Below are 26,047 nucleotides of genomic sequence, written 5' to 3' on the forward strand. Positions count from 1 at the left end.
TTTTGGTTAACGATTCAACTATTCATATGATTTAAAAAATGATATCTTTGACTGAAAATTCCACTATTTTGGTTGAAATTTCTACTATTTTATTGAAAACTCGTCAATTTTGATTAAGTTTAATTTGTTTAAATATAAATTAAAAATATTGTTGGGTTAAACAAAAATTGTCACCATTTTCGTCGAGAATTCATACCTTTTCCCTGAAAATCTAACTACTTGGTTAAGAATATAAACTAAAAAAATAAAATAAATAAATAGGGACCTCAACTGAATATAGGGGATATAGGGACAGTCTCGGAGGCCTCTAAATATTAAAAATTGAACTCTACCGTGATATTTTTCATCGTGCGTCCAGCCCTTTGATCCCAAATTGAAACAGTCTTATCCTCACTCGCCGAAAGTATAAAATTTGAACTCATGGCCAGTCTAATGACCGCCCTCTGATGTGGCTGGTACCTCAATATTGGATGATCTCCCGATCTTGCGTCAAATACCAGAACCGATTTGCAGAAGGACCCTGTCGCAAAACGGGCCAAATCTGGACACGAAGTCACGCAGAGTAAAGCGCCCGAGACGGTCCTGCGGAATTTCACACACCTATGTAAAAAATTAGTAGGCTTGGTTAATTGTTTGTTAGTTATTCTTTCACCGGCATTCTTTGGCTGAGCGAGCAAATGCAGGGCATTTTCAAAATAGCTAATAAAAAAAAAAGAAGAAAAAGTGTCTTCGTCATTAATATATAGCCTTTTTTAATGATTTTTTATTTTATAATCTCAAAGGATGCATGCCTATCTTAAGAGTTCTTAAATGCCCAAGAATTTACTTTTTTGCTCGAGAATATGCTCGAAATTTAAGCTTGAAGAGAGCATTTAAGAGAATTTAAAGCATTTATTTTATAAACAAATATATATCATGATTAGAGCATATATTTTTATAAAAAGATTCTCGAATTAAATAAAAATATTTTTTTTTCTAAATTAGTGAGTTGCTACAGAATAGGTAGTTCCAGAAAGTCAGGGACTTTTCGAAAAACTAAATTTGAAGTTAATTTTATTATTATGGTTGAAAATAGCGACTATTTGGCTGAAAATTCATATTTCTTGGGCGAATTCAACTATTTTTGGTATAAAATTAAAACTATTTTTGGTTTAAAATTCCAATACTTAGTTGGCAGTGGAAGTCATTTGTTAAAAATTGATTTATGTAGTGGATGATTCATAATTTTAGTTGAGAAAATTTTTTTTTCTAAATTTAATTATTTCTTAAAAAATTATGTTTTAAAGTTCAAAATTTATTTATTTAACTGAAAATTTATCTTCTTCAGGTGAAAATTCAAATATTGGACTTACAATTCCTGTATTTTTTTGAAAATTCGAATTTGTGGGAAAATATTCAACCTTCTAGATGACTAATTCTTGTTTTTGGTGTAAAATTTCTTTAAAAGTTCGTCTTTTTTATAGAAAAATCATCTTATTATTTGAAAATTGATCTGTTTGGTTGAAAATGAATTTTTTCTTATTTAAAATTTATTTTTAGTACCTGAAAATGTAAGTGTTTAAAATTAACTCTGAACTTTCATTGAAAATTTAATTATTCTATTTTTAGTTAAAAATGTATCTGTTTTAGTTTAACTTTACTGTATGAAAATTTAAGTATTTTATTTATAGTAAAGAATTGATCTTTTTGGTTGAAAATTCACGTATTTGGTTCAAAATTAATTTTTTTTAGTTGAAAATTCCTCATTTTAGTTTAAAATTCACTTTAACTATTCCATTTTTTTTGGGAAAATTTACCTTTTTTGATAGAAAGGTAATTTTTTTCGTTGAAAATGATCCTGGTTTGCAGAAATTTTAACTATTATATTTTTTTGTTAAGAATTCATTTCTTTGTTTGAAAACAATTTTTGTTTTTTAAAGTCGTTTTTTAAATAGAAAATTCACATTTTTGGTTAAAAATTAAACAGCATGATTGAAAATAAATTTCCTTGTCTGAAAATTCGTTTCTTTTTAGTTGAAAAATAATTTTTCGACTACAAATTTAACTATATTCTATTTTTGCTTTCAAATCTATATTATTAGTTAAAAATTAAATCATTTTGCTGAAAACTCGTTTTTCGGTTGCTTAAAATTTACTTTTTAACTGCAAATTGAACTATTCTAGTTTTGGCTTCTAAATTTATCTTTTTTAGTTAAAAATTTATCTTTTTTTAATTGAAAATTTATATATTTTATTAAAACTGTATCTTTTTGGTTTATAATTGATAGTTTCAACTACAAATTTAATTCTTCTATTTTTGGTTAAAAAGTTTCGTTTTTTTTATAAAAAAAACCTATTAAGCTGAAAATTCGTTTGTTTTTGTTGGTGAACATTTATTTTAGAACAAAATAAAAACAAAATTAACATTAATATTAAATTAAAATTAGAAAATTAATCTTTTGGGTTGGAAATTTTACTATCTGGTTAAAAATTCATATTTTTGGTTTAAAATTCACTTCAACTATTTCGGTTTTTGTGGAGAATTTACCTTTCTTGATAAGTCTAGTGATTTTCCTTAAAAATGTCCTATTTTTTAGAAAATTTAACAATAATATATTTTTTTAAGAATTAATTTCTTTGATCGAAAACAAAATTGAGTTAAAAAGACATTTTTTTAATAGAAAATTCATCTTTTGGGTTGAAAATTTTACTTTTTGGTCAAAAATTAATATTTTTGGTTGAAAATTAAACACCGTGATTAAAAATAAATTTACTTGGATGGAAATTCGTTTCTTTTTAGTTTAATATTACTTTTTTTAAACTGAAATTGTAAATATTCCATTTTTGCTTGAGAATATATATTCTTAGTTGAAAATTAATTAATTTTGCTAAAAACTCGTTCTTTTTAATTTAAATTTACTTTTCTAACTGCAAATTGAACTATTATAGTTTTTGTTTGTAAATTTATTTGTTATGGTTGCAAATTTATATATGTTATTAAAACTGTACATTTTTGGGTTAAAAAATTCATCTCTTGGGTTTAAAATTGAATTATTTTGTTGAGAATTCATTTTTTAAATTTTAAAACTGATTGTTTTAACTAAAAATATAATCCTTATATTTTTGGTTAAAAAGTAATTTTTTGGATAAAAAAAATATGCTGCTGAACATTCGCTTTTTTTGTTCAACTTTAATTTTTCTAATTTTTGTTCAATATTTATTTTTATAACATTTAACTATTCTAATTTTGGTTGAAAATTTTTTTTTAGATGAAAATTCATGGAATTTGTTGAAAAATGAATATTTTTTGGTTTAAAATTAAACACTGGGATTAAAAATTAATTTCATTAGCTAAAAATTCTTTTGCGTTTAAAATTAATTTTTTAATTGAAAATGTAACTATTTCATTTTTGCTTGAAAATCTATATTCTTAGTTGAAAATGAATTAATTTTGCTGAAAACTCGTTTTTTTTGTTCTTTTAAATTGTCTTTCCTAACTGCAAATTGAACTATTGTAGTTTTTGTTTGTAAATTTATTTGTTATGGTTGCAAATTTATATATGTTATTAAAACTGTACATTTTTCGGTTAAAAAATTCATCTCTTGGGTTTAAAATTGAATTATTTTGTTGAGAATTCATTTTTTTATTTAAAAACTGATTGTTTTGACTAGAACTTTAATCCTTCTATTTTTGGTTAAATAGACATTTTTTGGATTAAAAAAATATCTTGTTGAACATTCCCTTTTTTTGTTCAACTTTAATTTTTCTAATTTTTGTTCAATATTTATTTTTATAACATTTAACTATTCTAATTATGGTTGAAAATTTTTTTTTAGATGAAAATTCATGGAATTTGTTGAAAAATGAGTATTTTTTGGTTTAAAATTAAACACCGGGTTTAAAAATTAATTTCATTAGCTAAAAATTCTTTTGCGTTTAAAATTAATTTTTTAATTGAAAATGTAACTATTTCATTTTTGCTTGAAAATCTATATTCTTAGTTGAAAATTAATTAATTTTGCTGAAAACTCGTTCTTTTTAATTTAAATTTACTTTTCTAACTGCAAATTGAACTATTGTAGTTTTGCTTTGTAAATTTATCTTTTTTAGTTGAAAATTTATACAATTTATTAAAAATTTATATTTTTTGATAGACAGTTTATCTTTTGGGTTTAACATTGAATTATTTTGTTGAGAATTCATATTTTTTGTTAAAAATTGATTGTTTTAACTAAAATACTCCAATTTTGGTTGTATTTTTTTTTTAAATGAAAATTCTTGTACTTTGTTGAAAATAAGCATATTTTTGTTAGAAAATTAATCTTTTGGTTTAAAAGTGTAACTAAATATTTGTTTTTTAAATTGAATGTTTTTATTCATAATTAAAATATTATTTAGTTCAAATGAATTGAAAACTTATCTCTTTGGTTAAACATTTAACTATTTTGCTGAAAATTGAACTATTGTGATTGAAAATCCGACTGTTTGATTCAAAATTGGTTAATTTTTATTGAATTTAATTGTTTTTTTATTTAAATTTGAAACATTGTTTTTTTAAATTTACTTTTCTAACTGCAAAATGAACTATTTTATTTTTGTTTTGTAAATTTATATTTCTTAGTTAAAAATTTATATTTTTGGTTAAAAAGTCATTTTTTTATAAAAAAACCTATTTTGTTGAAAATTCGTTTTTTTAATGTTTAAAATTTATTCTTCTAATATTGTAACTATTCTAATTTTGGTTGAAAATGTATTTTTTTTTAATATTGAGAACTCAACTAAATATTGATCTTTTTTGTTTGAAAATCTAACCTAATTTTAGATTGAAAATTCAACTATTTTGGTAGAAATTCCCACTATTTTATTCAAAATTCGTCAATTTTTATTGAACTTAATTGTTCTTTGATTTAAATTATAAATCTTGTTTGGTTAAAATCTGAATTATTACATTTTTTGTTCAGAATTCATATGTTTTGTTTGGAAATCGAACCACTCGGTTAAGAATTAAAATATATATATTTATACATTTACGTTATGTTTTTGGTTGAGAATTAATCTTTTTTCTTAACAATTATTTAATTCTTTATCTAATTAACAATCTAATTGAATGTTTAAATTTTTTTCTAAAAATTCAACAATTTTGTGAAAAAGCCATCCTTCTTTATTGAAAATTCAACCATTTGGTTGCAAATTAATATTTTAGGGTTAAAATTCAACTGTTTGATTGAAAATTAGTCATTTTGGGCTTGAAATTTCAACTAAATTTAATAGGAAAATAACGTTTCTTCTAGTTAAAAATCAATCGTTTAAACTAAAAATTTAATTTTTATATTATAAGTTAAAAAGTTTTTTTTTTTATAAAAAAAATATTTTGTTGAAAATTAATCTTTTGGTTTAAAAATTCAACTAAATATTTGATTAAAAATTCATATTTTTTAATTAAGATTCATCATTTTAGTTAAAAGTTCACTTCTCAGATACAAAATTTATCTTTTTGATTTGAAAACTCAATTAAAAAGTGTTTAAAATCTACTTAGAGTAAATACGATTTTTTAAATTCATTTTTGCTTGAAAACCGATATTCTTAGTTAAAAATTAATTACTTTTGGTAAGAACTCGTTTCTTTGTTTGTTTAAAATTTACTTTTCTAACAGCAAATTGAACTATTGTAGTTTCGGTTTGTAAATTTGTCTGTTTTAGTTAAAAATTTATACATTTTATTCAAACTGTACCTTTTTGGGTAGAAAATTCATCTTTTGGGTTTCAAATTTAATTGTTTTGTTGAGAATTCTTTTTTTTTTGGTTGAAGATTGATTGTTTTAACTAAAAATTTAATTCTTCTACTTTCGTTTAACGTCATTATTTTGATAAAAAAAACTATTTTGTTAAAAATTCGTTTTTTGGATGTTCAAAATTTATTCTTCTAATGCTTTAAATATTCTAATTTTGGTTGAGAATGTTTTTTTTTTTAGATGAAAATCAGTTAATTTTTCTGAAAACTCGTTCTTTTAAATTGAAATTTACTTTTCTAACTGAAAATTGAACTATTATAGTTTTGGTTTGTAAATTTATCTTTTTTAGTTGAAAATTTATATATTTTATTCAAACTGTACCCTTTTTGGTAAAAAAGTCATCTCTTGGGTTTAAAATTGAATTATATGTTGCGAATTCATTTATTTGGTGTTAAAAATTGATTGTTTTAACTAAAAATTAAATTCTTATATATTTTTAAGTATTATTTTTTATAAAAAAAGCTATTTTCTTGAAAATTCTTTTTTTTTTATTGTTAAAAATTGTAACTTTTCCAATTTTGGTTGATTTTTTTTTAGATGAAAATTCATGTACTTTGTTGAAAATTAGTATATTTTGTTAGAAAATTAATCTTTTGGGTCGAGAATTCAACTAACTATTTGGTTAAAATATGAATTGTTACATTTTTTTTTGATAATTCATCTTTTTTATTTGAAAATCTAACCCAATTGGCTGAGAATTGAAATAATTTGCCAAATTTTTTTTTTATGAAGATTTATCATAATAGTTGAAAACTCATCTCCTTGCTTGAAAGTTGAACTATTTTGTTGAAAATTTAATTATTTGGTTTCAAATGATCTGTTTTGTCGGAAATCTTTTATTTTAGTTTGAAAATTTAAGTATCTTGGTTGAAATTTTAACTATTTTATTGAAAATTTATCAATTCAAATATTTTGGTTGCAATTCTCACTATTTTATTCAAAATTCGTCAATTTTTTGGTTCAAAATGGATTTTTTTTAAATGAAGATTTTGGTAGAATATTAATCTTTTGGTTGAAAAATTCATATTTTTGGTTGAAGATTCATTTTATTCCTACTACTTTTCCAATTTTAAGCGATAATTTTCCCCGCAAAATTCAAATAATGTACTTATTATTAATAGAGAGAGTAAATACGATTTTTTAACTCCATTTTTGTTTGAAAATCGATATTCTTAGTTGAAAATTAATTACTTTTCCTAAAAACTCATTTTTTTTCTTTAAAATTTACTTTTCTAACTAAAAATTGACCTATTCTATTTTTGATTTGTAAATTTATCTTTTTTAGTTAGAAATTTATATATTTTATTCAAACTGTACCTTTTTTGGTAGAAAGTTGATCGTTTTTTGGGTTTAAAATTGAATTATTTTGTTGAGAATTAATTTTTTTGGTTAAGATTGATTGCTTCAACTTAACATTTAATTCTCCTATTTTTTGTTCAAAAGCTTTTTTTATAAAAAAACTATTTTGTTGAAAATTCGTTTTTTTATGTTCAAAATTTATTATTCTAATATTTTAAGTATTCTAATTTTGGCTAAAAATGTATTTTTTTATATGAAAATTAATGTAATTTGTTGAAAATAAGTCTTTTTTGTGAGAAAATTAATCTTTTGGGTCGAGAATTCAACTAACTAATTATTTAAATATTGAAATACTTTGTCAAAAATTTAGTTTTTTGATAAAGATTCATCATATTAATTGAAAACACATCTCCTTGCATGAAAGTTTAACTATTTTTATGAGAATTTAATTATTTTGGTTAAAATTTCAATTATTTGATTAAAAATTATCTTTTTTGTTCAAAATTCTTCATTTAAGTTTAAAAATTTAACAATCTTGGTTGAAATCATAAGTATTTTATTTAAAATTTATCAATTTTATTGAAAATTCGTGAATTTCGGTCGAATTTGATTGTTTATTTTTTATTTTTAAGTAAAATTTTATGTGCTTAAAATATGAATTATTACAATTTTCGTTGAGAATTCATGTTTTTTTTTAATCGAACTACTCGGTTAAGGATTGAAATATATATTTTTATATATTTAGGTTATATTTTTGGTTGAGAATTAATATTTTTTTCTTAACAATAATATTATATAATTTAATGTTTAATTATTTTTCTGAAAATTCAACCATTTGGTTTAAACTATTTGGGTTGAAAATTCATATTTTAGGGTTAAAATCCAACTGTTTTGTTGAAAATTAGTCTTTTTGGACTTGAAAATTCAACTAAATTTGGTAGAAAAATAACTTTTCTTCTGGTTGAAAGTTGATTGCTTGAACTAAAAATTTATTTTGTTATATTTTAAGTTAAAAAGTCTCTTTTTTTCAACAAAAAAAAACTATTTGTTGAAAATTCGTTTTTTTTTTGTTGAACATTTATTTTCCTAGCAATTTAACTATTCTAGTTTTGGTTAAAAATTGATTTTTATTTTAGATGAAAATTCATGTACTTTGTTGAAAATTAGTATATTTTTGTTAGAAAATTAATCTTTTGGGCTGGGAATTCAACTATTTGTTTAAAATATGAATTATTACATATTTCGTTGTGAATTCATCTTGTTTGTTTGAAAATCTAACCTATTTGGTTGAGAATTGAAATACTTAGTAAAAAATGTATTTTTTGTTAAAGATTCATCATATGAGTTAAAAACTCATCTACATGTATAAAAATTTAATTATTTTGTTGAAATTTTAACTATTTTATTGAAAATTGATCAATTTTTGTTTAATTCAATGTTTTTATTTAAAATAAAAATATTTTTTAGTTCGTATGAGTAGAAAACTTACCTTTTTTGTTAGAAATTTCTACTATTTTATTGAAAATTCGCCAATTTTGTTAAAAAGTCACCTTTTTTATTGAAAATTGAAGTATTTTCGTAGAAAATTCAACCCTTTGGTTGAAATTTCATATTTTAGGGTGAAAATTTAACTTTTTTGTTGAAAATTAGTCTTTTTGGACTTGAAAATTCAACTAAATTTGGAAGAAAAATAACTTTTCTTCTGTTCGAAAATTGATTGTTTCAACAAAAAATGAAAATTTTTATACTTTAGGTTATAAAGTCTTTTTTTTATAAAAAAAACTATTTTGTTGAAAATTAGTTTTTTTTTTGTTGGATATTTGCATCTCTAACATTTTAACTATTCTAATTTTGGTTGAAAATTGATTTTTTTTAGATGAAAATTTTGGTAGAAAAGTAATCTTCCGGTTCAAAAATTCAACTAAATATTTGATTAAAAATATATAGGTATATATGAACATGTTGTATAATTCAATTCCAATAATATTATTCCTATTGTGAATGGTTAAACTGCGATGCGCCACCTGGTGACAAAAAATCCGAACTAAAAATAACAGGTATGATTTTAAAGATGCATTTTAATTAGCGCATAAAAATGTTTATTATGATATAATTCAGTCTAAAATGCGCATTTCCAAAATCGTCCACTTTAACCAATTTAAAATTTTATATTTTAATTGTCGAGTGCACATTTTAGTTTAAAGAATTTTAAAATGCAGTTTTAAAGACTTAAGGAATTAAAAATTAGAAGCTATGGAAATCGAAGATTTTAGATAAAAAAAAAACATTTTTACCTGATCAACTATGAATATAAATTAATAATGATTTTTAAAATTTAATTGTTCTTTAGGATTTAAAAAGAGAATAATAATTAATTTTACACGATTCGAAATCAGTTCGCAATTTTGGAATTTCCAGTTTCTACGTTAAAAATTATGTAAACTATTTCAATTTGAAAGTATTATTAGTTAAATGTAAACGCCGGATTGAAACATTATGAACTGTTTTCAATTTTAAAATAACTTAAAATAATGTATTCATAAATAAAAGCTTTAATTGTTTTTGTTAACTATTTGTTTTTATATGACGATTTGTTTTTAGTATTAAATCATTGTTTTATACTTTACAAAACAATCATAAAAACATTTGTATGAAAAAATTAAAATACGCCTTTAAAATTGTACCTACTCTTTCTAGTTCCAGTTTTCGGCACCAGATGGCGAAATGGTAGCCCACCATTCCCAATTACTCGAACTTCTTTTACCATTTCCAATTTGAAGCGATAAATTTTCCCGCGAAATTCAAATAATTGAATTATTATTAATAGGGCCAGAAAATAGGATTTTTGAAATCCCAATTAAAAAATGCTTCTAAATGCTCATTAAATTCTCACACAGCGCGTAAAGGCTGAGGATATTCTCGTGCATATTTTCATGCTCGTGATAATTTCTCCGAGCACTTAAACTCTTTCGAACACTAGCCTTTCTCGCTCAGCCTGTCCGCCTCCAAATTAGCGGCAAATGACCGGCTTGGTTCTCATGTACATCTCATATGTTGTCAAGTGGGCAAGACCGGCTTCAGTTAAAGCCCAGGATTTAATCGTTCGGTCCCAGCTGCAGCTGTAAATTGTGTCCTTGATGGCCGTCAAATCCCAAATCCATCCTTCATGTGCTAAATCGACTGACACCGATTTTGGACATTTACTTTCGTCATTTGGCAACCGCCACAAAACGAGGGTGCGATCTCTTGCACCAGATATACAGAGTTCGCCATTCTGAAAATTAATTTAAATTAATTGTTTAAAAACAGGGGAAATAGGTTGATTTTCCATGAATCATTTTTTGCGATTTGAGAGTAGTTTTTATTTAATTTTACACAGTTTTTTTTTTAATTTCATGCTCGCAGGATGATAGAAAATTGAAATTTTTGTGCGAAGGGTGTAAATTTTTTAAATAATTTATTAATATTTATAAATAAAGATGAAAAAAGCCTTTTTTGTTGACAAAATTCATTATTGAAAAAACTTTGCATTATATCCTTATGAAAATGGGTACTTAAGGGTTTCTGGGGTCGCTGAATATGAATCAGGACTCAGGTTTTGAAAATTCAAAATGGCGGATCCAATACGGCTGCCGAAATTGGGAGTATTTTTGGATTTTATCTGAAAATTGGTATACAGGGTTTTTTGGGGTGAGTGATCACGAATATGAACTCAGATTTTGGAAATTTAAAATGGTGGATCCAAGATGGCGCCCGAAACTTGGAATATTTTTGGATTTTTTTCTGAAAATTGTTATACAGAGGTTTTCGGGATCGCTGATTACGAATATGAAATCAGACTTTGAAAATCCAAAATGACGGATCCAATATGGCGGTCAAAATAATAAAGTTTTCTGGATTTTTTAAAAAATAGTGTACAAGGATTTTTGGAGTCACTGATCACGAATCTGAATTTAGATTTTGAAAATTCAGAAAATTGGTACTAATCCATGTTTTAGGTGAGTAGGTGTATTTTTTTCAAACTGCAATATTCTCAATGTTTGTCATTTTGAATACAGATTCATGATCAGCGACCCCCTGTCTGTGCTAACTTTCAAAAAACAATTTAGAAATATTTTGAATTTTGGCCCGCCATTTTAAATGTTCAAAATCTAAGTTCATATTCGTGGTCAAAGATACCAAAAACCCCTGAACACCAATTTCCAAAAAAAATATCCAAATTTTGCCCGCCATATTGGATCCGCCATTTTGAATTTTCAAAATCTGAGTTCGGATTCGTGATTAGCGACTCCAAAAAACCCCTGTATACCAATTTTCAGAAAAAATAAAAAATATGCCAAACGTTAACCGCCATATTGGACCCGCCATTTTGAATTTTCAAAATCTGAGTTTAGATTCGTAATCAGCGACCCCAAAAACCCCTGTGTACCAATTTTCATGAAAACTCGTTTCCCTGAAAAATATATGCCGGAAAGGGTTAATCAATATATAATTATATATGTATCTCTGCATTGTATTTTTAATAAAATAGGTGAATTTTCTAACAAAAATAATGAACTTTCAACGAAGAAAGAACAATTTTCAACCAAAAATGAAACAGTTCAATTTTTTGCATAGAGAGGAATAAATTTTCGATAAGAAAACGAATTTTCAACAAAATTGTAAAATTTTCAATCAAAGATATGAGCATTTAACTAAAATTATGAATCTTCAATTAAAAATGTTTTCAACATTATAAAAATTATAAACTTTCGCGAAAAAAGTTAAATTTGTAACCAAATAGTTAATTGAATTTTCAACCGAAAAGATGAATTTTCTACTTTTAATTTAATTTTTAAAATTTTTTAATTTTATATCTTCATTTTTTCTAAAATAAATTTTTACCAAAAAAGGACTCACTTTCAACAAAGTACATGAATTTTCATCTAAAAAAAAAATCAACGAAAATTAAAATAGTTAAAATGTTAGAAAAGTAAATGTTGAACAAAAAAAAGCGAATTTTCAACAAGATATTTTTTTATCTAAACAAATGTCTTTTTAAACAAAAATATAAGCATTAAATTTTGAATTAAAACAATAAATTTTGTACTAAAAAATTAATTCTCAACAAAATAATTCAATTTTAAACTCAAGAGATGAATTTTTTACGAAAAAAGTTACGGCTTTATAAAAATATATAAATTTGCAACTAGGAAAGAAAAATGTACAAACCAACACTAAAATAGTTCAATTTACAGTCAGGAAATAAAAGTTTAAACAAAAAAATGTGTTTTTAGCCAAATGAATTAATTTTAAACTAAGGATATAGATTTTCAAGCGAAGATGGAATAGTTATATTTTTAGTTTAAAATAATTTATTTTCAACTAAAAAGAAACGAATTTTCAGCCAAGGAAATTTATTTTTAAGCACGGTATTTAATTTTCAAGGAAAAATATGAATTTTCGACTGAATAGTAAAATTTTGAACCCACAAGATGAATTTTTTTATAAAAAACAACTTTTTAAATAATTTTTTTTTCGATGAAAGAAATGAATTCTTGAGAAAAAAATATTATAGTTAAATTTTCTACAAAACTGGACATTTTTTAAGGAAAAACATTAGACTTTTATCAGAAAAGGTCAATTTTTCACAAAAAGCGGAATAGTTAAAGTGAATTTTAAACCAAAAATATGAACTTTTAACCAAATAGTTGAATTCTCAAACCAAAAAGATGAACTTTCTACAAAAAAGATACAGTTTCAATAAAATATATAAATTTTTAACCAAAAAAAGATGAATTTTCAACTAAAAAAGATAAATTTACAAGCTAAAACTAGAATAGTTCAATTTGCAGTTAGGCACAAATTTTCAGACAAGGAAATTTATTTTTAATCCCGGTGTTTAATTTTCAACCAAAAATATGAACTTTTCACCAAATAGTGGAATTTTCAATCCAAAAGATGAATTTTCTATTTAAAAAAGGACATTTTAAATAAATTTTTCTTTTCAACTAAATAAATGAATTCTTAATAAAAAATATAATAGTTAAATTTTCTACAAAACAGGACATTTTTGAGGAAAAAGATTACCTTTCTATTAAAAAAGGTTAATTTTCCACAAAAAATGGAATAATTAAAGTGAATTTGAAACTAATATGATAAATCTCCAACTCAAAAGATGAGTTTTCTACCTTTAATTTAATTTTAATTTTTTTACTTTACATTTTAATTTTTTCTAAAATTAATTTTCACCAAAAAAGACTCATTTTCAACAAAGTACATGAATTTTCATATTGAAAAAATAAATTTTCAACCAACATTAGAATATTTTAAATGTTAGAAAAATTAATTTTGAACAGAAATTAGAAAAATTGAAGTATTTTTAATAAATTAGGTGAATTTTTAATGAAGAAGGTGAATTTTATACAAAAATGATGAACTTTAAACGAGGAAAGAACATTTTCAGAAAACAATTTTTCAACAAAATAGTCCAATTATTAATCAAAGATATCAGCATTTAACTAAAAATATGAATCTTCAATAAAAAAATGTTTCCTACATTATGAAAATTATGAACTTTCGCCAAAAAAGTTAACTGTAAACTAAATATAATTTATAATATAATATTAAATATAAATCAAAAGTAATTGAACTGAACCAAATTTGATACATTGTCAATCAAATAATGGATATTTTCCCCAAAATAGTTTAATTTTCAACAAAATAGTTAAATTTTCAACAAAGGAGATGAGTTTTCAACTTACATGATGAATCTTGATCAAAAAATAAATGTTTAAATAAGTATTTCAATTCTCAACCAAATAGTTAGTTGAATTCTCGTACATGAATTTTCATCTAAAAAAAATCAATTTTCAACAAAAAGAAAACAAATTTTTAACAAAATAGTTTTTTTTTATAACAAAAAAATTACTTTTTAACCTAACATATAAAAATTAAATTTTTATTTTACACAAACGATTTTCAACAAATGTAAAACATTTGCATTTTTAACCTTAACATATGAATTTTCAACTAAAAGGTTGAATTTTCAATAAAAAGGAGGACTTTTTAACAGAAAAAGATGAGTTTTCCATGCATAAGATGACTTCTAAACAAAAATGTAATAATTCATATTTTAACCACATAAGATTTTAAATTAAAATAAAAAAACAATTAAATTCAACAATAATTGATGAATTTTCAAAAAAGTAGTTAAATTTTCAAGGAAAAAGATGAGTTTTCAATTTATAAGATGAATTCTAAACAAAAAATGTAATAATTCATATTTTAACCAAACAAGATTTTAAATTTAAATAAAAAAACAATTAAATTCAACAAAAATTGACGAATTTTGAATAAAATAGTAGGAATTTCAATCAAAATAGTTGAATTTTCAACAAAATAGTTAAATTTTTAAGAAAAGAGGTATGTTTTCAACTCATATTCAGTAAAAAATATTTTCATTCTAAATAAAGAAACATTAAATTAAACAAAAATGGATAAATTTCAATATTATAGTTAAATTTTCAACCAAGATTGTTAAATTTTCAAACTAAAATAAAGAATTTTCGACAAAACAGATGATTTTAAACCAAATAATTGATTTTTCAACAAAAAAGTTAAATTTTCAAACGAAAAAGATGAATTCTCAACAAAATATGTACTAATTCATTTTTTAACCAAATATTTAGTTGAATTCTTGACCCAAAAAATTAATTTTCTAACAAAAATGTTCTAATTTTCAACAAAGTACATGAATTCTGATCTAGAAAAAAAAATTCAATCAAAATTGGAAAAGTTAAAATGTTCGAGAAATAAAATTTTCAACAATAAAAAAAAGAATTTTCACCAAAATGGTTTTTTTATTAAAAAATACTTTAAAACATAAGAATTTAATTTTTAGTGTAAAAAATTAATTTTTAACCGAAAAAAATGTATTGTCAACAAAACAATTCAGTTTTAAACACAAAGATGAACTTTCTATAAAAAAAGATTAAGTTTCAATAAAATATATAAATTTTCAACTAAAAAAGATAAATTTACAAGTCAATACTAGAATAGTTCAATTTGCAGTTAGAGAAGTAAATCTTAATTCAAAAGGACGAGTTTTCTATTTAAAAAAAAACGACTTTTTAACTACATTTTTCTTTTCAACTAAAGAAATGAATTCTTATGAAAAATATAATAGTTAAATTTTCTACAAAACCGGACATTTTCAACGAAAAAGATTTTCGACCTTTAATTTAATTTTATATTTTGATTTTTTTTCTAAAGTAAATGTTCACCAAAAAAGACTCATTGTCAAAAAAGTACATGAATTTTCCTCGAAAAAAAAAAATTTTCAACCAAAATTAGAATAATTAAAATATTAGAAAAATAAATGTTGAACAAAAATGAGAAAAATTGATTTATTTTTAATAAAATAGGTGAATTTTTAATCAAGAAGGTGAATTTTCTACAAAAATGATGAACTTTCAACGAGAAAATAACATTTTCAGAAAACAAGTTTTCAACAAAAAAGTCAAATTATTAATTAAAGATATCAACATTTGACTAAAAATATGAATTTTCAATAAAAAATGTTTTCTACACTATGAAAATTATTAACTTTCGCCAAAAGAGTTAACCGTAATCTATAATGAGGAATTTCAAAAAAAATAGTTAATTTTAAACCAAATAACTGAAATATGGATTAAAAAAACAGTTTTTTTCAATCAGAGTTGAATTTTTAAACAAAAAAGATGAATTTTCAACAAAAAAATTTAATTTGTGAATAAAGAATTGAATTTTCAACAAAAAAGTATGAATTTTTAACAAGAATGTTAATTTTAAACCAAACAATTGAATTTTCAACTAAAAAAATAATTTCTAACCAAATTGTTCAATTTTCATGGAAAAAAAGGTCGATTTTTTTGACAAAATAGTTGAATTTTCAATAAAAAATATGCATTTTCAACAAAAAAGTTCATTCAAAACCAAATAGTTGAATTTCGAAGGGAAATGGTTGAATTTTCAACCCAAGAAATGAATGTTCTGCACGAAAATACAACTTTTCAACCAAAAAAGTTAATTTTCATTCAAAAACTTAATTTTCATTGAAAAAATTCATTTTTCAGCAAAAATATGATTTTCAACAAAAAACTTAATTTGTAACCTAGTAGTTCAATTTTTAACTAAAAATATGGATTTTTAACAAGAATGTTAATTTTAAGCCAAAGAATTGTATTTTCTGCTAAATTGTTTAATTTTTCATGCAATCGAGTCGATTTTTTTACAAAACAGTTGAATTTTCAATGAAAAATATGAATTTTTAACAAAAAAGTTAATTTTAAACCACATAGTTGAATTTCCAAACAAAATGGTTAAATTTTCAATCCAAAAAATGAACTTTCGACAAAATAATTTAATTTTCTACCCAAAAATATCACTTTCGCCAAAAACTAAATTTTCAATCAAACAGTTAATTTTCCACCAAGCTGTTCAACTTTTAACCCAAAAATATGTTTTAAAAAACAGTTACATTTTCAATCAGAGTTGAATTTTAAAAGAAAAAAATTAATGTTCAACAAAAAAATTTAATTTTGGCCGATAAAGATGAATTTTGAAAAACAAAAAATATGACTTTTCAACAAAATAATTAATTTCCAACCAGATGAATTTTTAAACAAAAGAGACCAATAAAAATAATGAACTTTAAAAAAAAATACCTTTTAACAAAATAAGTGCATTTTTAACAAAAAAAAATAAAATTTCAACCTAATAGTATAATAGTATGATAAAATAATTAACTTTGAACAACAAAAATTACTTTCTTACCAAACAGTTGAATAGTCAGCCAAATAGTAAATCTTCTGACCAAAAGAAATTAATTCTGAACCAAAAACATAAAAGTAGACTTTTCAAATAAAAATACTTATCTTTCAACCAAATATATTTGGATTTTCTTAATTTAATTATCATTTAAGAAAAAAATAAAAAACACTAAAAATGGAAATTTTCTTTAAAAAAGGGGAAAAAAGTGACATTCTTTAAAAATGGAGAAAAGAGGGTAAACGGGGAGAGTGTTAAATTTAAAATGGCATTCAATATTTTAACGGAGATGGTTAGTAATTGAAATTTTTTTTCAAACGTATTATATTGTTTAAAAGAAGAAAGGGAATTTTTTTCGAGAATCTATAATGAAGAATTTTCAACAAAACAATTAATTTTAAACCAAATAATTGAAATTTCAACCTAAATATTTAAATTTTCAACAAAATAGTTAACTTTTCAACCAAGGAGATGAATTTTTCACTCATATAATGAATATTCATCCAAAAAAATAATTTTTAACAAAGAATTTCAATTATCAACCAAGAATTAGATTTTCAAACAAAAAAGATTAATTCTCAACGAAAAATGTAAAATTGATATTTTAACCAAACAAGGTTTTAATTTTAATCAAGAAGTTGAATTGAACCAAAATTCACCAATTGTCAATAAAATAATCGAAATTTCAAAAAAATAGTTGAATTGTCAGCAAAATAGTTAAACTTTCAACTAAAGAGAGGAATTTTCAATTCATATGAACTGAAAAAGGTTTCAATTTAAAATAAAAATCATTGAATTAAACCGATATTGAAACATTTTCATCCGAAACATTATTTTTCTACAAAGCAGTTGAATTTTAACCCCGAAAACATGAATTTTAAACCAAAATAGTTTAAAGTTCTACAAAAAAAATAATTTTCTACAAAAGGTGAATTGTTAACCAAATAAATTTATATGATGAATCCTCATAATGAAAATTTTAACAAAGTATTTCAACTATCAACCAAGTAGTTAGATTTGCAAATAAAAAAGATGAATTCTAAAAAAAAATCTTATAATTCATATTTTAACCAAACAAAATTTTAATTTAAAGTAAAAAACAATTAAATTAAACCAAAATTGTGGAAATTTCTACCAAAATAGTCGAATTTTCAGTCAAGGAGATGAGTTTTCAATTCATATGAACCAAAAAAGATTTTAATTTAAAATTTAAAAAAAACCATCGAATTAAACCAAAATTGACAAATTTGCAATAAAATAGTTGAATCTGCAAACAGAAGAAATGGATTTTCAAATAACCAAAAAATATAATTTTTTACAAAACAATTGAATTTTCAATAGAAAAGTTAATTTTCTACCAAATCTAATTGAATTTTCAAGTCCAAAAAGACTAATTTTCTACAAAACAGTTCAATTTTAAGTCTCGAATATGAAATTTTCAACACGAAAATTAGAATTTTCAACAACAATTTTCAACTAAACATTATATTTTGAAACAACAAATTTTTTTAAATTCGTTTTTTGTTTTTAAAGTTATTATTTTAAACTTAAAATGCAACGATTCCATTTTCATTTGAAATATTTTTTTATAGTTGAAAATTGAAGCATTTCGGTCGAAAATTCTTTATTTCCGGAATAAAAAATTCTTTTCTAAAGCATTCGATTTTTTACTTTGAAAACTGAAATATTTGGTTAAAAATCTTCTATTTCCGCTATTTGGTTAAAAAATCTAAATATTTTGTTGTAAATTGAACGATTTGGTCAAAATCATATTTTCTGATCAAAAATTAAATTATTTTGTTAAAAGTTCGCTTTATTGGATCAAAATTTTATCTTTTATGGTAGGAAAGTCGTCTTTGTTGTTTGTAAAAAGAAACGAATAACAAAATTATTGAATTTTCAGCTAAATAATTACACATTAAATTAGACGATATTATTGTTAACAGAAAAGAATAATTCTCAACCAAAATATAACATAAATATATAAATATATATATTTCAATTCTTAATCAAGTGGTTCGAAATCCAAACAAAAAAAAGATGAATTCTCAACGAAAAATGTAATAATTCATGTTTTAACCAAATTAGATTTTCATTTTAAATAGAAAAACAATAAAATTTAACTGAAATTGATGAATTTTCAACAAAATAGTGGAAATTTCAAACAAAATAGTTGAATTTTCAACCAGGTAGTTCAATTTTGAAACAAAACAAGAATATATAACCAAAGTAGTTTAAACATCTACAAAAAAATTATTTTTCTACAAAAACTTAATTTCCAACCAAATATTTGAATTTTCAATAAAAAAGGATGACTTTGTATAAAAAATATTGAATTTTCAGCAAAATAATTAAAATTTTAATTATATAATTCTTAACAAAGATGAATTAGCGACCAAGCATATAACAATAGACTTTTGAAACACTAATTTACTAAGGTAATAGTTGAATTTTCAATCCAAAATGATAAATTTGCAACAAAAAAGTGACTTTTTAGCCAAAAAAGATAAATTTTCAATAAAAAAAACGAATTTTTCATAAGGCAGTAGAATTTTCAAACAAAAAAGTTAAATATTCAACCCAAAAATAAAATGAATTTTCTACAACGGAATTGAATTTTTAACCCAAAAATAATAACGAAATGTTTGAATTTTCAACTAAATTTTCGAATTAAAAAAAAAGAATTAAACTCCAATCAAAAACACTTGCATTTTTAACTAAATATTTGAGTTTCCAAGCAAAAAATATGAATTTTTTAATAGACAGTCGCATTTTTAACAAAGCCAGTTTATTTTCAACTTTTTTACATTTCCAAAAATCCAACAAAAATGCAAAAAAAATTTTCTCTCTCAATCCGGGACGACTGAAAAATCCCGAAAAATAAAATTTACAACACTGAAGATTCTCCGAATGGGAAAATTCCCGAATAATAAAATTTCCAAAATATAAAAATTCCGAATTAGAAAATTCCTGAAATTCTAAAATTTCTGAAATATATGAATTACGAAATCATAAAGTTTTCGAAGTATAAAAATTCCCAACTGGAAAATTCCCGACAGATAAAATTCTCCAAAGAAAATTTTAGAATTTAAAAACATCCGAACTAGAAAGTGATTGAAATTAAAAAAATTATTTTTTTGTTAAATATTATTTATTTATTAAAAATGAAATAATCAACATTATATCAAAGACAAATTTCTTGTTAAAGTCTTTTTAATTACTGTTTATATTGAAAATAAATGAATGAAGAAAATATATTTTTGAATAAAAAGTTTCATATGAAAATGTACGTAAAATTTTTAAAAAATCACAAAAAAAATCGAATTGTTAATTTAAAACAAAAAATTAATTATTATAAAAAATAAAGGACCAAACTTACGTGCATAAGAAGAACTCCGTCAATTGTACTATAATGTACATTGGCCAATGATAATCTTTCCAACGAAACTTGATTTTTCCAAAGAGATGCTTGTCTCTCAAGAGCAACACAAGACAATTTCCAAAATAATTCGTCATTTTCGTCTGCAAAAAATGCGCTTGAATATAAAAATATATAAGCATAAATACAATAATTAATTTTTAATTAACAAAATGCAATCGCGCAACGTGAAGATTTAAATTGTAAGCAGAAGTCAGAAGTCACAATGTAAAAGGGGCACAAAAAAGGGAAAATCGGATAATTTAAAAAAAAAAGGGAAAAGATTAAACATTTATCTTTATATGCATTTTTAAATCATTTGAAACAATTTTTTAATCTTTTCTGCCATTCAAGAATTTATTTTTAAAAATGTGATACACTCAGGTCGTTAAAACAAAATAAAATTAGTAAAATAAATAATTTTTAAATGCTTAAAATCGTTCTCATGGTCAAAAATATTTTCTCTTCTAAAAAATACCCATATAATAATAATTTTAGAGAAAAATTTTTATTTAAATATTAAATATTTTAATCTGGAATCCGACAGGTAAACATTCGTCCATTTTTCTAGAAAACAGTTTTGAATTTTTAACCAAAAAAGTTGAATTTTCTACCAAATGTTGAATTTTAAAGCCAAAAAGAAGAAATTCCAACACAACCGTTCAATTTTGAATCCTAAAATGTGGATTTTCAATCCAATATTTGAATTTCCAACCAGAATAGTTTCAATGTCTAACCCAAAAACGACTTTTCTACAAAATAATTTATTTTTCTACCAGAAGATATGAATATTTAACTTAAAGTTTAATTTCAAACGAAAAGTACATTTTTCAAAAAAAAGTTGAATTTTTTACCCAAAAATATGAATTTTTAAACAAAAAGTTAGTTTAAAATGAAATAGTTGAATTTTCAATCAAAATAATTGAATGATTAACCCAAAAAACGACGTTTATACAAAATAATTGAATTTTGAAGCAAAAATTTAATTTTCAACGGAATAATTGAATTTTCTACTAAATTTTTTAATTTTCAAGATAAAAAAAAGACTTATCTACAAAACAATTAAATTCTCTACCCGAAAATAGTTCAATTTTCTACCAAATTGTTCAATTCTCAAGAAAAAATATGGATTTTTATTTTAAAAAAGTTCATCTCAAACCAAAAAGTTGAATTTACAACGAAAATGGTTAAATGTTCAACCCAAAAAATGAATTTTCTACACAAAAATACAACTTTTCGACTAAAAAGTTCATTTTCAACCCGAAAAGTTAATTTTCAAACAAAAAGTTAATTTTCTACTAAATTGTTCAATCTTTAAGACAAAAAGGACGATTTTTCTACAAAATAGTTGAATTTTTAACTAAACAAGTTCAATTTTCCACCCAAAAAACAACTTTTTTTACAAAATAATTGAATTTTCTACCCGAAAATATGAACTTTCAAACAAAAATTTAATTTTCTAATTAAAAGACAAAAATATGAATTTTAAATGAAAAAGTTTATCGCAAACCAATTAGGTGAATTTCCAACGAAAACGGTTGAATTTTCAAACAAAAAAATGAATGTTCTGCAGAAAAATAGAACTTTTCAACCAAAAAAAGTTCATTTTCATTCAAAAACTTAATTTTCAAATAAAAAATTTAAATAGTTCAATTTTCTACCAAATTATTCAATTTTCAAGGCAAAAGAGACGATTTTTCTATAAATTAGTTAAAATTTAACAAATTTATAGAAAAATCGTCTCTTTTGCCTTGAAAATTGAATAATTTGGTAGAAAATTACAACTATTTTGTTGAAAAATTACATTAAAAATGAATTTTCAATATTGAATTGAATTATTCAATTTTGATATTTCAATATTGAATTGAAAATATAAATTTTTAAACAAAAAATTAATAATCTAATAAAAAATTAATTTTCAACAAAATATGAATTTTTGAAAAAAAAGTTAATTTAACACCAAATAGTTGAAATTCCATCGGAAATGGTAGAATTTTCAACCCGAAAAATGAATTTTCTGCACAAAAATACAAGTTTTCAATCAAAAAAGTTAATTTTCATTCAAAAACTTAATTTTCATTTAAAAAATGTATTTCCAAGCAAAAATTTGATTTAAAGAAAAAGTTAATTTCTAACCAAATAGTACAGTTTTCAACTAAAAAAGATGGATTGTTAACAAAAATGTTCATCTTAAACCAAAGAATTGAATTTTCTACCAAATTGTTCAATTTTCATTGAACAAAGTAGACTTTTTTACAAAACAGTTGAATTTTCAATCAAAATTATGAATTTTTAACAAAAAAGTTAATTTTAAACCATATAGTTAGATTTCCAACCAAAATGGTTTAATTTTTAAATCCAAACAACGAATTTTCTACAAAATAACTGAAAGTTCTTCCTAAAAAGATGACTTTCACCAAAAATTTAATTTTCAACTAAAGTTAATTTCTAACCCAATTGTTCAATTTTCAAACAAAATTATGGATTTTGAACGAAAATGTTCATCTTATACCAAATAATTGAATTTTCTACCAAATTGTTCTATTTTTCATGGAATTGAGAATATTTTTTAACAAAACAGTTGAATGTTCAATAAAAAATATAAATTTTTATAAAAAAGTTCATTTTAAAGCATATAGTTAAATTTCTAACATTTTTTTTCTAACATTTCTTGGTTAAATTTTAAATCCGAACAATGAATTTTCTACAAAATAACTGAATTTTTTTCCTAAAAATATGACTCACCAAAAACTGAATTTTCAATCAAAAGGTTAATTTTCTACCATATTGTTCAATATTTAACCCAAAAATATGGATTAAAAAAAACAGTTACATTTTCAATCAGAGTTGAATTTTTAAACAAAAAAGATGAATTTTCAACAAAAAAATTTAAATTTCGAACAAAGAATTGAATTTTCAACAAAAAAAGTTAATTTCTAACCAAATAGTTCAATTTTCAAACCCTAAGTATGAATTTTTAATAAGAATGTTAATTTTAAACCAAAGAATTGAATTTTTAACTAAAAAAAATAATTTCTAACCAAATTGTTCAATTTTCATGGAAAAAAGGTCGATTTTTTTGACAAAATAATTGAATTTTCAATAAAAAATATGCATTTTTAACAAAAAAGTTATTTTAGAACCAAATAGTTGAATTTTGAAGGGAAATGGTTTAATTTTCAACCCAAGAAATGAATGTTCTGCACAAAAATACAACTTTTCAACCAAAAAAGTTAATTTTCATTCAAAAACTTAATTTTCATTGAAAAAACTCATTTTTTTAGCAAAAATTTGATTTTCAACCAAAAAGTTAATTTCTAACCAAACAGTTCAATTTTTAACAAAAATATTAATTTTAAGCCAAAGAATTGTATTTTCTACCAAATTGTTTAATTTTTTCATGGAATAGAGTCGAGTTTTTTACAAAACAGTTGAATTTTCAATGAAAAATATGAATTTTTAACCAAATTTAATTTTTAACCAAATTTAATTTTTAACCACATAGTTGAATTTCCAACCAAAATGGTTAAATTTTCAATCCAAAAAATGAACTTTCGACACAATAATTTAATTTTCTACCCAAAAATATCACTTTCGCCAAAAACTAAATTTTCAATCAAACAGTTAATTTTCCAACAAGCTGTTCAATTTTTAACCCAAAAATATGTATTTAAAAAAAACAGTTACATTTTCAATCAGAGTTGAATTTTGAAAGAAAAAAATTAATGTTCAACAAAAAAATTTAATTTTGGCCGATACAGATGACTTTTCAAAAACAAAAAAGTTGAATTTCTAATCCAAAAATAAGAATATTTAACAAAGCAGTTGGATTTTCGATACAAAAAAGATGACTTTTCAACAAAATAATTAATTTTCAACCATATGATTTTTTAAAGAAAAGAGACCAATACAAATAATGAACTTTCAAAAAAAAGACCTTGTAACAAAACAAGTGAATTTTTAACAAATAAAATCAAATTCCAACCTAATAGTATAATAGTATGATAAAATAATTAACTTTCAACAACAAAGATTACTTTCTTACCAAACAGTTGAATTTTCAGCCAAATAGTAGATCTTTTGACCGAAAGAAATTAATTCTGAACCAAAAATATAAAAGTAGACTTTTCAAATAAAAATACTTATCTTTCAACCAAATATATTTGGATTTTCTTAATTTAATTGTCATTTAAGAAAAAATTTAAAAATGCTAAAAATGGGAATTTTCTTGAAAAAAGGGGAAAAAGTGACATTCTTTAAAAACGGTGAAAAGAGGGTAAAAGGGGAGAGTGTTAAATTTAAAATTGCATTCAATATTTTAACGGAGATGGTTCGTAATTAACCAAATTTTCAAACGTATTATATTATTTGAAAGAAGAAAGGGAATTTTTTTCGGGAATAGGGAAGAAAAGGGGAATTTAAAAAAAGGAAAAGGCAGAGGATTCGCTATTCTTGAAGGATTTTAAGTTAGCGCCCATATTCAAAGTTTGTGTAATTATTTACAGAATAATTGGGCGTGCAAGGCGAAAGCTGTTAGCGAATTTGGCTAACCAGGAGGCAAGGCTGGATAATTAGCGTTTGGCCTGCAGATTTGGTGGATTCTAACTTTCCATATAGAATCATCATTTAAAATTTGATGAAACTGCTTGCAGACTAAGCTTAATCCGTGAACCAATGACGATGCGTCTAGGAACGTACAGATGTGTAGAAATACCTGAAATTTTTTATTAAAATTAATAGTTCGAGAAGTAAAAAAAATTATATATTTTTTTAATTAAAGGAGATAATTTTATGATTAAATCCTGAAAAAAATCCATGACAATTTCAGATTTTTTCCAGGTATTTTGGGAGTTTATTATAAATTATTTTCTATTATCTATTCATAGGAATTCAAATAATATGTTTAATTTAGAAAACTTAAAAAAATTATAATACAAGCTATTTTTAAATATGTTAGCAATAACCAGGGTGGCCGTTTTAATGAAAGAAAAAAATTCCCGGCTTTTTCCCAGTATTTTCCAGGTTTACAAATATTTCTTAGGGTCAATGAAATTTAAAAAATTAAACTCTAATGTCAAAAAATTTTCCATTTGAAGTAATAAAAACGAAGCTGCAAATTAAAGCACTCAAAGTGGAACTCATAAATTTAGAACTTTTAAAAGTTTTTAGTCATCTGGGGCTTTTCAAAACTCTTAAATAGCTTCGTTTAAATTATTTGAAATCTTTTCAAATTTTTAATTTGGTTTGAATTTTTGAAAAAGTCTAAATATTTTTTCAACTTACTTGTGTTTTTTTTTCTCAAAATAATAGGTGTTCAATTGTTATTTATACATCAAAATTCAATAATTTGACTTTCAAATTAAATTTTATTTTTTGATAGAACAATTAAAATTGTAAAGTTTAACGTTTAATTTTTTTTTAGTTTTGAATATTCAACTTATAATTACTGATTTTAAATAAAAAGTTAGATATTTCTAAATATTAAGTAATTGATCTTTTTCTTAATTAAAAAATTTCTAATCGAATGTTTTAAAAATGGAATAATTAAAATTTTTAACTTTAAAATCTGAAAATTCTAAAATTGTCAACTGATTCCAAATCGTCTTGTAAAATCAATTATTATTTACTTTTTAAATCTTGAAGTACAGTTCAAGTTTAAGAATCATTAATTAATCACATATGATCAACTAAAAATGTTGTTTTTTATATTTAAAAAACTTAGATTTTAAAATTTCCTAAATTTTAATTCTTTTAAATATTTAAAACTGA

The 26,047-nt window shown here is 22.6% G+C and overlaps 1 protein-coding gene across 2 annotated transcripts in view; it reads right to left on the reverse strand.

The window, feature by feature from the left end:
• Positions 1-26,047, reverse strand: part of LOC117172628 (F-box/WD repeat-containing protein 9-like) — a 46,006-nt gene that overhangs the window by 15,875 nt on the left and 4,084 nt on the right. Inside the window, exons 2-5 of one of the 2 annotated variants that reach the window (XM_033360730.1) lie at positions 24,830-24,992; positions 20,240-20,382; positions 10,116-10,345; positions 333-582 (exon numbers count right to left, since the gene is read on the reverse strand). In XM_033360730.1, coding sequence (XP_033216621.1) covers positions 333-582; positions 10,116-10,345; positions 20,240-20,382; positions 24,830-24,992 — 786 coding nt within the window. Of the gene's footprint in view, positions 1-332; positions 601-10,115; positions 10,346-20,239; positions 20,383-24,829; positions 24,993-26,047 lie in introns of both variants that reach the window. The other variant, XM_033360729.1, reaches the window with a different exon arrangement.

The sequence above is a fragment of the Belonocnema kinseyi genome, chromosome 5, assembly GCF_010883055.1.
Source record: "Belonocnema kinseyi isolate 2016_QV_RU_SX_M_011 chromosome 5, B_treatae_v1, whole genome shotgun sequence".
Taxonomy (NCBI): Eukaryota; Metazoa; Arthropoda; class Insecta; order Hymenoptera; family Cynipidae; genus Belonocnema; species Belonocnema kinseyi.